At 44.4% G+C, this 12,115-nt stretch overlaps 1 protein-coding gene across 2 annotated transcripts; it reads left to right on the top strand.

Moving 5' to 3' along the window:
* The first annotated feature begins 611 nt into the window (after window positions 1-611).
* BOD1 (biorientation of chromosomes in cell division 1) lies at window positions 612-9,730 on the top strand. 2 transcript variants are annotated; one of them, XM_009241294.4, is made up of 3 exons: window positions 612-1,089; window positions 4,024-4,148; window positions 8,967-9,730. In XM_009241294.4, exons 1-3 carry the CDS (start codon window positions 853-855, stop codon window positions 8,992-8,994), a joined length of 390 nt encoding a protein of 129 aa, XP_009239569.4. In that variant the 5' UTR covers window positions 612-852; the 3' UTR covers window positions 8,995-9,730. The 2 variants fall into 2 exon arrangements, with proteins under 2 accessions (XP_009239569.4, XP_054412228.2); XM_054556253.2 differs by lacking the exon at window positions 8,967-9,730 and adding an exon at window positions 7,826-8,022.
* The last annotated feature ends 2,385 nt before the right edge of the window (window positions 9,731-12,115 follow it).

Genomic DNA, 12,115 nt, shown 5'->3' with positions numbered 1-12,115 from the left:
TATTTGGGAGGAAATACACACACATATAAGACAGACTTAAGGAAAACTTTTATTTTCTTCTTCACACTTTTCCGTTATTTTCCAATTTTCTAAAATGAGTATGCATTGCTATTAAAACCAAAAGGAGGGAAACCCACAAATTTCTGAACAATAGAAGTTTGACTGTTCCACTGTTTCCGGAATTTCCCGGAACATGTTGTTCAAGAAGGACGTGGGACTGCATGCTAAAGCACAGATTGCTAGGTCTCGACCCGTAAATACTGGATCAAAATCTTTAAGAAATAATGCTGGTAATCTATACTTTTAATCAGCTCCACAGATGACTGTTATAATCAGGCACTGCTGGGACGTGTTGATTGAATGGGAAGTCAGCAGAGAGTGGGCGGGGAAGGCCGGGCGGGTTGCAGCGATCACGAGGCCTGCGCCTACAGTTCCCATATTGCCCCGCGAAATCGCGACGAGCAAGCCCGAGCCCTGCCGGGAGTTGTAGTTTCTCTCGGCTAGGCCGCTGCCTATAAAGAACGCCGGAGATGGGCACAGAAAACTTCCCGCCCCACAATGCAAAGGCCAACGGTGACGCCATCTGGGGCGCGCCTGGAATCGAGCAGGCCGTTTCTGCCGCGTCCACCACAACCTCTGCGGTATCAGAGGGGGCCTTCGCCGCCGCCGCCCCCACCACCGCCCCCGCCGCCATCGCCCCCGCCGCCGCCACCACCACCACCGTCACCTCCGCCGCTGCCGCCTTGGGGCCCTCCTCCTTCACCGCCCCCTTCACCACCTCTACACGTTTTAGGCCTTCTGTCCTGGAGAAGAAGCTATAGTCGGTCTCCCTTGTGGGCCCGGGGCGCAGCCATGGCGGACGGCGGCGGCGGCGGGGGAACTGGCGCGGTGGGCGGCGGCGGAACTGGCCAGGCCTCTGCCGGGGCAGCGACTGGCGCTACTGGGGCCAGCGGGGGCGGTGGCTCCATCAACCCGGCCTCGCTGCCTCCCGGCGACCCGCAGCTCATCGCTCTCATCGTGGAGCAGCTCAAAAGCCGGGGCCTTTTTGACAGCTTCCGCCGGGACTGCCTGGCCGACGTGGACACCAAGGTAGCTGCGGCCGCCTGGGGATTGGGGAGCGGGGCTGCACGTGAAGCCGCCGGGTGGCAGCTTTGATTTTCGAAAGCCGAGAGCAAAACAAAAGATAGCTTAGAAATCTCAGCAGGGAGGTCTTACACTGCTTGGGACAGTACGGAGAGCTTTCTGAGCGATGCACCGTGCGTTCCTGCCTGATACATTTACTACTAGTTGTGATTTTACCCAGTCCCTTCTCCGAACTTGGGGTTTCAGTGTGGGTTTTAGAGCCTAGACAGTATCATTCCCAAGATGGAACTCCTCTAAGGCCCTTAATAACAAACTTCGAAACCAAGTAGATAAGCAAGCGTGCTTTAGAATTTCCACCTGTTCTGTACTCACCACTGAGAAGTTGGCATTAAACACAATGATTTGAACACACAGTCATCACCATTTTATTGCTGTTTATTCATTTTCTGTAGCTCATTGTTTGCAGACTAGTACGGGGTTGAATTAAGATAAATTGTAGAAACAGCACCCTCATTTTGCATTTCATCATTGATTAAAGGAGATTTGGTGCCTAGTTTAGATCCTAATGCCATTGGTCAGTCCCACCAGTAAAACACTATTTCACTTTACCTGCTCGTCAGGGTGGTTTGGATTCAATGAAATAATGGGTGTTAAGTATCAGACATACAGTAGTTGCTGGAGTGTTCATTTTCTTCCTTTTCAAAACTTGTCTAACCACGACTGTGGTTGTAGGTTAGGAGACCCTGTCACTGGACTCCTACAGGGTAGTGATTTCTCCTACCAGAGCCTGTCATGGAAACATTTTGCTTACCTCACAGCAAGATCGTGAGCTTAGAATTAGACCTTAAGATAGGGAAAAACGTAGTCTGTTTATTCGTTGAACGTTTATTGGCCTCTAGTTGCCAAGCTGTGTGATTACAGGAATAAGTCACTACCCCATCCTCAAAGCTTATAGTCTAGGATAGAAAACTGACATGTAAACCAGGTGGTAAATACGGATGTAGAGAGAGAAAGTGGTATACATTGTTCCTTCTCCAAGATGAAAAGCCCAACTTAGAAGTCTGTCCTTGAAACAAAGTAATTTAATACATATACGTCCCAGGTATGTATTGACAGAGCTTTCACCTTTCCTAGGACAAGTTCTCCATTCATATTTCTCATATTCCGTTAGGTTTTGTGTGATTTTAAAACAAAAGCTACTACAGTAGCCCGCCCTATCCAAGGTTTTGCTTTCTGCGGTTTCATTTACCCAATTGTTGCGGTATGGAAGTACTTGTGTTCAGGTAACCCTTATTTTACTTTATAATGGCCCTCAAAGAAATTCATGCGTAGTGTATATAGGGTTCAGTATTACCTGAGGTTTCAGGCACCCACGGGGGGTCTTGGAACGTATCCCTTGAGTGGGAGGGGACTACCGTCTTGAGCGGCTGTTGAGGGAGAGTGGTTGGAACCTTCCCATGTACAGCTCCTTAGCTTTCCTTCTGAGAATTCCAGGTTGTTTTAATTCTTGAAGATAGTGTTTTTTCAGGCATATCTTATCTGAGACCTTTGTTGCTTTAGCCCAGTGGTTCTCAAAGCGTGGTGCTTGGATTAACATCAGCATCACCTGAGAACTTGTTAGAAATGCACGTTTTGGGCCCCACCCCAGACTGCTGAAGTATTTAGGGGAAATTGAACAGATGTCTGTAATTTACTTTGCACTGCATCCAAAAACAAATAGAACTGATAAGTGAACAGGTGGAGGGGTTGGTAGTACAGTAAAACGTTATGAGTGGGCTCATGAGTTTCTTTGACTTCTTGAACTGAGATGATTCTATATCGCCTGGGTTTGTTACGTGTTTTGGTGGTGATGTTCACTGTCCTTTGTCCTTTTTCAGTAAACAGTTCGTATCATCTCAAACCAGGTGAGTTATCTTGAGCAGACGGTATAGTATCAGGATTTATGCTTACAAGGGACAAAAATAATCCTAACTGCTTTATGCAAAGGGGAGAATCTGTTGTCTCCTGGAATCCAAGGAAGGATTGAATGAACAAACTCTCCCAGAGGGTAGGCATGCGTTTGGAACCAGATATTCCCCATTCGTTCTATGTCTTTCATCTCTGTTGATATCTGTTTTACTGTTGCTTCAGAGTGGAGTTATCCATTTGGTTACTAGTATCTCTTGATTACATTTTACAGCTTCTTCCTCTAGAGAGAGGCTGTCAGCTCCAATCTGGGAAATCCCAGGGAATGTCTGCATTGTCTTAGCGTAGCTCAGGCACCCACTCCTGTGGCACCCTCTGCCCTACCCTTGTGAAGAGAGGAAGACAGTTATTAGAAAGAAGGCGTTACTGGGCAGATAGCACATGGTATCTGTGAATTTTACTCCTCTGCCCCCATTTCCTTGCCTTTCTCTTTTCCAAGTTTAGTGGAGTCTTTGAGTTTGCTCTCTCAGCCTTTTGGAAGAGGCCAGTCATGGAATTGAGGCCTGCTGGTTCCTTTGTCAACTTCATTTCCCTGACTGTTAGCAAACTTTGCCACAGTAATGCTGCCTAGCAAACTGAATCTCAGCAGCTTATAACCAGCACTTGTTCACATGCTCATGGGGCGGCAGGTCTACCAAAGTTCAGCTGAGCTAGGAAGGCTTCAGCTGGTAGCTTGGCTGCAGGCTGCCCAGCTGTGGGTCCAGGCTGTGGGTTGTTGTCAGGCCTGCTGCATGTAGAGTTACTTAAAAGCAAATGGAATAAGTGAAGCGCCTGGCATTGTGCCCACCCACCATAAAGTGGGCACTTGCATTAACCATTAATTCCTGGCTGCCACACTGCATGGTGATCTTCGTGCACGGTGGAAGTGTATTTAGACTTAATAACGTTTCTGTGAAAAGCACTGTTCTGAGAGACTAAGTTCAAAACTTTGGTGCATGTAACTTCTGACCTTGCCTCTTCTTTTTAACATTTTAGCCAGCTTACCAAAACCTGAGGCAGAAAGTGGATAATTTTGTGTCAACACATCTGGACAAGCAGGAATGGAATCCTACAATGAACAAAAACCAATTGCGAAATGGTCTGAGGCAGAGTGTGGTTCAGTAAGTAAGCAGAATTTAAAGCTTTTGAAAAGGCAGTCATCACAAGTGTGATGCACAAGAAGGTTGAGGTCTCTGTTTAGTCAAGGTTGATGGGACTTTATATCAAGTATCACTTAGGAGGTGCAGCAGTCTGCTCCTTTATTATAATTAAGGTTAAGCAGAGTACTCAATTGAAATTCCAGTTTCTGCAGCCTGTGAAGGCCTCCTGTGTGCATCTCTACTGGGTGCATCAAAAGACATTCCAAATTGCGAGACATGTTCCCTGCTCTTTGAAGTTTCAGTGTCGTCCAAACATATATGTGAGTTTTATACCAAGATATCAGGGTTTGGATCTTGGGCAAGAGGAGTTGGATCTTTATTCTCACAGGTGAATATGAAATAAATGAGTCCACCAGGACTGCCACCTCTAAAGTGTAATGGTGACAGCTTTCAGGAAGGCATAGTCTTAATAAAGTATTGTACTTCACAGTAACAAACTGAACCTTAGTTAATAAATGTGCTATTGATAGCTTATCTGAGTGACGCACAAAAGTGGAGGTGGAGGAGGGTATAGAAATGGGAGAACACATTAGTGATTGCCTGGGGTTACAGATGGGAGGAGGGGGTGAGTGTGACTTGAAAGTGGTAGCACGAGGGGGAACTTGCAATGGTGCAGTTAAGTATCGCTGAATTGTGCTGTGCTCACGTGCAACAACTCGTATGGTAAAGTCGCACGGAGCTACACACACAAATAAGTGCAAGTGTAACTGAAGTCTAAATAAGGTCTGGATTGGACCAGTGTCGTTTTCCTGGCTTTGATATTGCACTGTAGTTATGCAAGGTGCTGACATTAGAGCTGGCTGAGTGAAGGGTGTGTGTGGAACTCCCTGGACACTTCTTCACAACTTCCTGTGAATATGCAGTGATTTTAAGATTTTTAAAGTTTTTAAAAGTGTTTTACTAACAAGCTAGTACTTCCAATATGGCTGAATGCTGGGAAGAAGCCTGATAGCAGAAGATGCCCAGTGCCTTGTCATTCTGGAGTCAGTACCGAGTGCCTTTCCCTTTCTCCAGAGAGCAGACTGGTGGCACCGGGCTCTTTCAGAAAGAAGGGGACAGTAGCTGCCCCTTACCAAGCAACTCTTTATTACATGTCTGGCACTGGTCTTTACATATATCACTCATCCTCATGAAAAGCCTGTTTCACATCTAAAGTCACTTGTGTTTACCCTATCTTGAGTAAATCAAAACACTGAACATTTTGAAATATTTGGAAAGTTGCCATGATTGTATGAAGGCTGTTAACATTGCTTTGATTTCCGTAATGAGCATGGTTGTCATTCTAGAGGTATGCATGTGGCGCTTCTTGCATTTCTTTAGTAGGAATTGTAATACCGAAAAGTGCACAGAAGTTCAGTGAAACATAATTAGAACATCCCCTGATCACCCAGGTCGAGAAATGGACTCACATCCCCTAAAACAGCCTAGCTCCGGACATACCTTCCTCCTTTCAGAAGTTTGCCATATTCCTGACTTTTATGCTAATCATTTTCTCTCTTCATAGTTTTTACCACCTCTGTGAAGTTTTGTTTGTTTTTTTTCCTGCTTTTTGATTTGACTTAGAATGTGTTTAACCTGAAAACGTGAACTTGGCTTTAATACTGGGACATTTCTCCACAATTCTTGCTAGCATTTTGAATTTGAGGCAAAATCTACTGGAGTTTTGAAACACAGACTTTCTGCTTGCCCCCAGGTGCTCTCCCCAGATGGACACTGCAGGCCTTCAGAGCATTGGCTCACTGGCCTGGCTGTTCTGGCCCAGATGTTGTAACCCAGTGCCACAGCCTAGAGGATTTAACAGGAAATTAGCCTGTACTATTGAACTGAATTATGACGAATAACTCTCTTAACTGTACAGTATTTGTTCATTCCATCTTCTACGTTAGGCTCCTAACAAGATTTTATGTTTTCCTCAAAAGCTTTAAGAATCTCCAGGAAAGTGAGCTGCCCTCCCTTGGTACTTTGTTTCCCCTGATCAGGGATTTTGGTCAGTCGGGGATGCTTTAACAAGGCGCCATATACTAGGTGGGTTGTAAACAATGGAAATTTACTTCTCACCATTCTGGAGGCTAGAAGTCCAAGACCAAGATGCCAGCATGATCAGGTTCAGGGGAAGGCCTTCTTGCAGGCAGTAGACTGCCAACTGCTTGTTCTTCTCGTGTGGTGGAAAGAGAGCTCGCTAACTTCCTGGGGTCCCTTTTGTAAGGGCATAAATTGCATTCACGGAGGCTCTGCCCTCATGACCCAATCGCCTCCCAAAGGCCCTGCCTCCAAAGGCCGTCACATTAAGGATTAGATTTCAACATAGGAAGTCTGGGGGACACAGGCATTTAGTTGATAATATCAAGCTTTTACATCTAGTAAAGGCCCCTGTCAATCTGACTCAGGAAGTGATTTGGTAAAGTTGGAAAGGTATTGGCTTGTGACTGAGGAGAGGTGGCTTTGCTTTGTAACTGACCCATAGCCGGATGCTAACTTTGCTGTATTTAATGATGCTCGTCACTAAGGGCAGATACTGTCTAATGCCTGGTCTACCTGAAAATGTGCCCTTCAGTGCTCTAATGGTGGTGTATTTACATCTAGGCTTCCTGTCGATAAGCTGTTAGTTACCATTGACTCCACGGAGCACTTTACACACTAATCATCTTTCCCAGTTCACAGCCTGTTTCTTGTCTTCTTTATCATGATGTACATTTACTCATGTCTTTCCTTTGCTGTACCCTGACAGACCATTTGCCCACTTGCTGCCCGGCCTATTTTTACCCAAAGGCTTAAATGGCCTCTGAAGCCTCAAGTCTACAGGAAGATAAGTAAAACCTGCCCAATGCTTGTGATGGTATTGGAATATTTCAATCCTTTGAGAAGAACACTTCACTTTGAACCTTACCGGCTATTTTCCAGAATGTCCAAATATGATTTGTTTCCTCTCACCATCATTTCCAGTACCCTGTCCCAAGTGTTTGAATATAGATATTGATACACTCTGATTTTTGCTCTACTTCAGAAAGGATTGGGGATGTAATTTAGCCCTCTAGGAGCTTGGAACTAATTTGTTTATCTATTTCTTGTTTGCCTCCAAGTTGCTTCTTATGTGTTACTGGTAGCAGCTACAGCTGAAGGCCATGGTGAATTGCTGGTGATGTAAATACTCCCAGCCCTGACTGATCGGCCTTGTTTAAATTTTGAGGGTTAGTAAACAGGTTGCTGCTGGAGCTACTTCTTCTTAGCCTATTAAGAGAATAAATGTTGAAGGAAATGGAGTCAAATTCGGGGCTCACTGGCTTTGACAGTACGAGGAAGCTTTTCAGTGCCACACGTGTCAAACTCTTTCTCACCAGTCTGTCATTTGTTTGTTGTTTTGGAGCAGCTCGCTTAGTTTTGTTTTTGGTTCCTTTGTACAAGGCTGGGTGATTGTGGGTGAGATTGTGCAGTAGGAATACCAGCTGCTGGTTGAGAATTGCCCCTCAAAAGTGAAAATAGCTTGAGCTGTGTGTGGTAAGTGGATTGACCTCTAAACTCCCTAGAAGGGCTGTAGCTTTGAAGGTGGACATTTATTGGGCTCCCACATGACACTTATTGGGGCTAAAGATGAATCCCGAAGGAACTAAATAACAGAATGATCTGTTTGTCTCCACAAGGTCAGGGATGTTGGAAGCTGGAGTAGACAGGATTATTTCTCAGGTGGTGGATCCAAAACTTAACCACATCTTCAGGCCACAAATAGAACGAGCAATTCATGAGTTCCTGGCAGCCCAGAAAAAAGCAGCTGTGCCAGCACCCCCTCCAGAGCCCGAAGGCCAGGACCCTCCAGCTCCATCTCAGGACACTTCGTAAGGTCCAGTATCCTATCTTCTGTCCAGGAGTATGCATCTCTGGCTTGTAGATATATAAAATGGATAGGAATGGGGTAGGCCGTAATTGAGGATCATTCAGAAAGTATTTACTGCAGATGGACTTCACCTACTGTTCTAAGTCACTTTTTACTGAGAACCAGCTGGTAGAATTTTCCTGTGTCAGTGACTGATTTTCTGTTCCACCAGGAGCTAAACATGGAAGCTATGGATAGATGCTTCATTAGAAATCAGCTGGGATGATTGGTGTGCATAAAGGGGATTCAAATGAAGGTCTTATTTTGCTGAAATGTTTAAATGAGTCTCTCCTGGACATGAGTTAACTTGGGCTTGCAATTTTATTTAAAATCAAGCAGTGCGTTTTGAAGTGGTATCCTAAACGGGATTCAGAGTCCGCTTTGAGTGCGACTCGATTTCTGTGAATTTAGAAGGAGTTTGTTTACCACTATCGATTACCATGGGATTCTTCTGTTAGAAACACTGCCCCTTTTTAAATTAAATTTGGAATTAAATGTAATTTTAAACAGCTGTAGATGTACAAAAGAATGCTTTCTGCAGGTTTTGGGAGACATTAGTATGAGCAGTGATGAAGTTAGCAGTGGACTTTTAGCCATTGTTGGTGACTGTTGGGGTATGTTTTATCCCTTCATTCTGATTTGGTGTTCTCTTTTTAAGATTCTCTGAGATGCCTATTATAATCAGTAAGTGAGGTGGATTGACTAGGGCGTTTTGAGCGTCAGTGATGAGCAACGCGAGAGCATCAGGATTGTCTTTTTGTTCCTCTATTGAGAGGAGCCCTTGAGTCCAATATGGAGTGTAAAACATTCATTTTAAGTCTTTTTAATTGTAAATTCCTTTAGGAACATATAAGTGAATATAGACTCTTATCAATAAATAACATTTTGATATGATTATCTTTCCTTTTTAGAATATGCCAGACACCTTTTGAAAGCTAATTTTTGGTGAAGAAATGGATTCGGTTACATAAGAGTGCAACTTCAGACTGAAGATAGGCCAAGGTCGTCACTGATCTCAAGATTTCAACTTTGACCATGGGCAGTGACCAGATTGAAAGGGGAGCAAGTTCGGCAGTGGGAGAATTGACCGTGTCACCCCCTGCATTGTGCTGCCATTTGGCCAGCGTGTCCAAGGGCATGACATCAAGTAGACACTACAGAGAGAGAAACACTACAGCAACCCAGGGTTGTCCTGAAACAGACTTTTATACTTGAACATAGAGACTGCACGTGGACTTTAGGGTTTGTGCTGTGGGACAAACGGAAGCTACAGTGAGAACATAGCCAGTCCCAAAGACAATTTCAAAGAACAATGACAATAAAGGTTAGCTGGGAATAGTCTTTTGACAGTGCTTATTTGATACTGTCTCTCAGAGTTTGCAAACCAGATTGTACAAGTCATTAGCATCAGATAGCTTTAAAGTTGTGACCTTCTTGTACATGAATCTTCTAGCCAGTTTCCTTTCCTTTGTAATAGGTAATGAAACATGAAATCCTAGAATGTGTGAGAAGTTCAGACATTAGGCATAAGGAAACTCGTTTGCAGGCTCTCTGTCCAGGGCTGCTTCCTGTCCTGGAGGGGCCAGTGAGTCTTAGGTATGTTTATTTTATTCTCACATTTGTGTTTTTTTAGAAAAGTGAATGGTCAATAAATGGCTTATCTTTCATAATAAAATCATTTGGTACTCTTACTCCGAAGCTTCAGTTGAAGCTTAGACCTCAGGTCTGTGAAGGGCAACCTTTGTCCTCTGCCTCTGTGCACCACACATGATCTACTGGCAGTGAAGATTGGTACGTATAACTTGGAACTATGAAACTAGTAGGTGTAGCTAGTAGCGGGCTGTTTCTCTCCTCCCTGAGCCATTACTGACACGGGTCTTTAGTTGAGGTAGTCTGTGGTGTGTGTCAGTGTCTGTCAGCCTTGTGTGTGCAGAAGTAGCACAACGGGTGATTTGGGGAAAATGCATATTCTGATTAAGAAGTTCTGGGGTGGGACCTAAGAGTGAGTGTTTCTGACAAGCTGCCAGGTGATGCTGATGCTGCCAGGCCTCTGAACATACTCTGTATAATAAGCCTTGGATAACATATCCAAGATTATGTCAAACTAAGTCTGTGGTTCTTGGTTGAGTCTACTACTGCATATTGCTGCTAATCTGATCAAAATTTTAACCAATTCAGTTGGTTCCCTGTTAAGACAAAGGCTCCACTTCCACCTTTACCATGAATACCCCTATATTAGGACTGCAGTACCATATTCAGCAAGATGCTTGGTAGCATGTGCCCTAATTTTAAAGCAAACTGGCCACACGTTTAAGGCAGGTGCCAGTTATATCTGAAGTGTGGTCTGTTCCCACCTGGTAGGTGCAGTTCCATTTCAAGATGCCTTACAGTTGCAGGAGTCAACAAAGTTCTTAACCCCAGAAAATGGACCCTCCAGTCCTCTCTACTACTAGGCAGACACGGAGTGGCCAGAATTACCAGTCCTGTGCTTGCAGAAAAGCTGCTCAGACTAACTGGAGTGTCTTCAGGACCACATAGCTTTAATGGGAAGTTCCTTCCCTGTGAGGCATCCTTCTGGGAGGGAGATCTCCACACAGCTACTTTGTGTTGACCCTCCCAACATCTTGCCTATCCCGCACTGACCTCAACTAGCAACAAAGAGGGCAAAAGCCCACAGAAGGCTTCACCCTTTCTGCCCCCAAATGCTCAATTAACTGCATTTTATATATGTTTTTGGCAGACAGTTTTTGGTTCATCTCAGTTCTCTTAATTTGCTGCTGCTTTTACTAGAGATGGCTGGACCAGTTGATGAGAAACACCCTAATTTTCACAGAATGTTAAATATGCCAAATACCAAAGAGTTTCTATTTTTTTTTTAAATCATTGTTATATCCACCAAGAGTCACCTAGATTAGAGATTATTTCATTTGAGAAAAATGGAGCAGAACATGAGATTATAGAAGTAACTGGGCACATCATTACTGTTGGGACGGACGATGAACTTTTTGGCTCTTAGCAACACTGAAAGGGAATATGTGCCTAGATTGGGTTGGGTAACCATATTCAGATTGGCATACACAGGAAGGCGAGTCAAGACAATAGCACTAGAAGGGTTAGGGGAAAGAAGGCCAGCCTCTTCCTCCTTAGGAACTAGTCACCAGGTAAGCCTCTTTGCATCCTCAGCTGAGTTCTCATGTTTTAATTGGGTTTGTGATATGAAATCTAGAAAAATTGTGTATGTTCTGAGATCCTGAGGAAGACAAGACCACCAAAAAATTCCACCTCTTAAACACACCCTTGCTTAATTCAGTCCTAAACAAATTAGCTGTCACTGACCTCAAGCCAGTTAGGCCTCTCTCTCTGTAGTTCGGAAAACTGCTATTTGCAAAAGCCCAGTAAAACACAGTTAATACATGAACAAATATTACCAACACTTGCAAGCCAGTTGCGGTCATGAGTGTCTTAAGAGCCCCATCGTGTACGGTGGGGGTCAGCCGAAGCGGGAAGAAGGGTATCATTTTGAAGCCCAGTTCTTTTGTCTGGGATGGCATCTGTGATTGCTGCTGGAGATCCTTGCTTCTGGCACGTTTCCAGTTACCAGCTTAGATATTTGATTGGTATTGCCAACTCGTCTCAACCCAGTCCTGATTGTTTTAACTTTTGGCCTTTAGTGAGGTTTGTGGCTCCTATAGCAAAATTTAAGGAATGGTTTTATCCTGTTTCCATCATTTTGCCTTAGCCTCTATTTACTCATCAGGTGGGTGGAGGGTAAATGTGTATTCTGTGTCACCCATTAGCACTGTGAACTCAATAAGTGCTAACAGATCCATTACAACAGTGGTTCTGAACATACAATCCCCAGCCAGCAGTATCAGCATCACCCTGGGGCTTGTTAGAAATGTGGCCCCCACTCCAGACTCAGAGATGTGGAGGGCCCCAGCAAGCCCTCCAGGTGATTCTAGTGCATGCTAAAAATCACGTTTGCTTAGGAAACATTTTAATTCATAGTTGTGTGTGTGTCTAACAGCTCCTGAAGGGCAAGACTAGTATGTCATTTAAA

The sequence above is a fragment of the Pongo abelii genome, chromosome 4 (genome assembly GCF_028885655.2).
Source record: "Pongo abelii isolate AG06213 chromosome 4, NHGRI_mPonAbe1-v2.0_pri, whole genome shotgun sequence".
Lineage (NCBI taxonomy): Eukaryota > Metazoa > Chordata > Mammalia > Primates > Hominidae > Pongo > Pongo abelii.
The sequence above is the reverse complement of the archived record's forward strand: the minus strand, read 5'-3'. Positions and strand labels throughout refer to the sequence as shown.

Excerpts from the sequence above, each read along its gene's own strand:
- BOD1 (XM_054556253.2), top strand. The coding sequence starts at position 853 with ATGGCGGACGGCGGCGGCGGCGGGGGAACTGGCGCGGTGGGCGGCGGC. Across the intron at positions 1,090-4,023 it reads TGGCCGACGTGGACACCAAG|CCAGCTTACCAAAACCTGAG; the intron begins GTAGCTGCGGCC and ends TTAACATTTTAG. Across the intron at positions 4,149-7,825 it reads CTGAGGCAGAGTGTGGTTCA|GTCAGGGATGTTGGAAGCTG; the intron begins GTAAGTAAGCAG and ends TGTCTCCACAAG.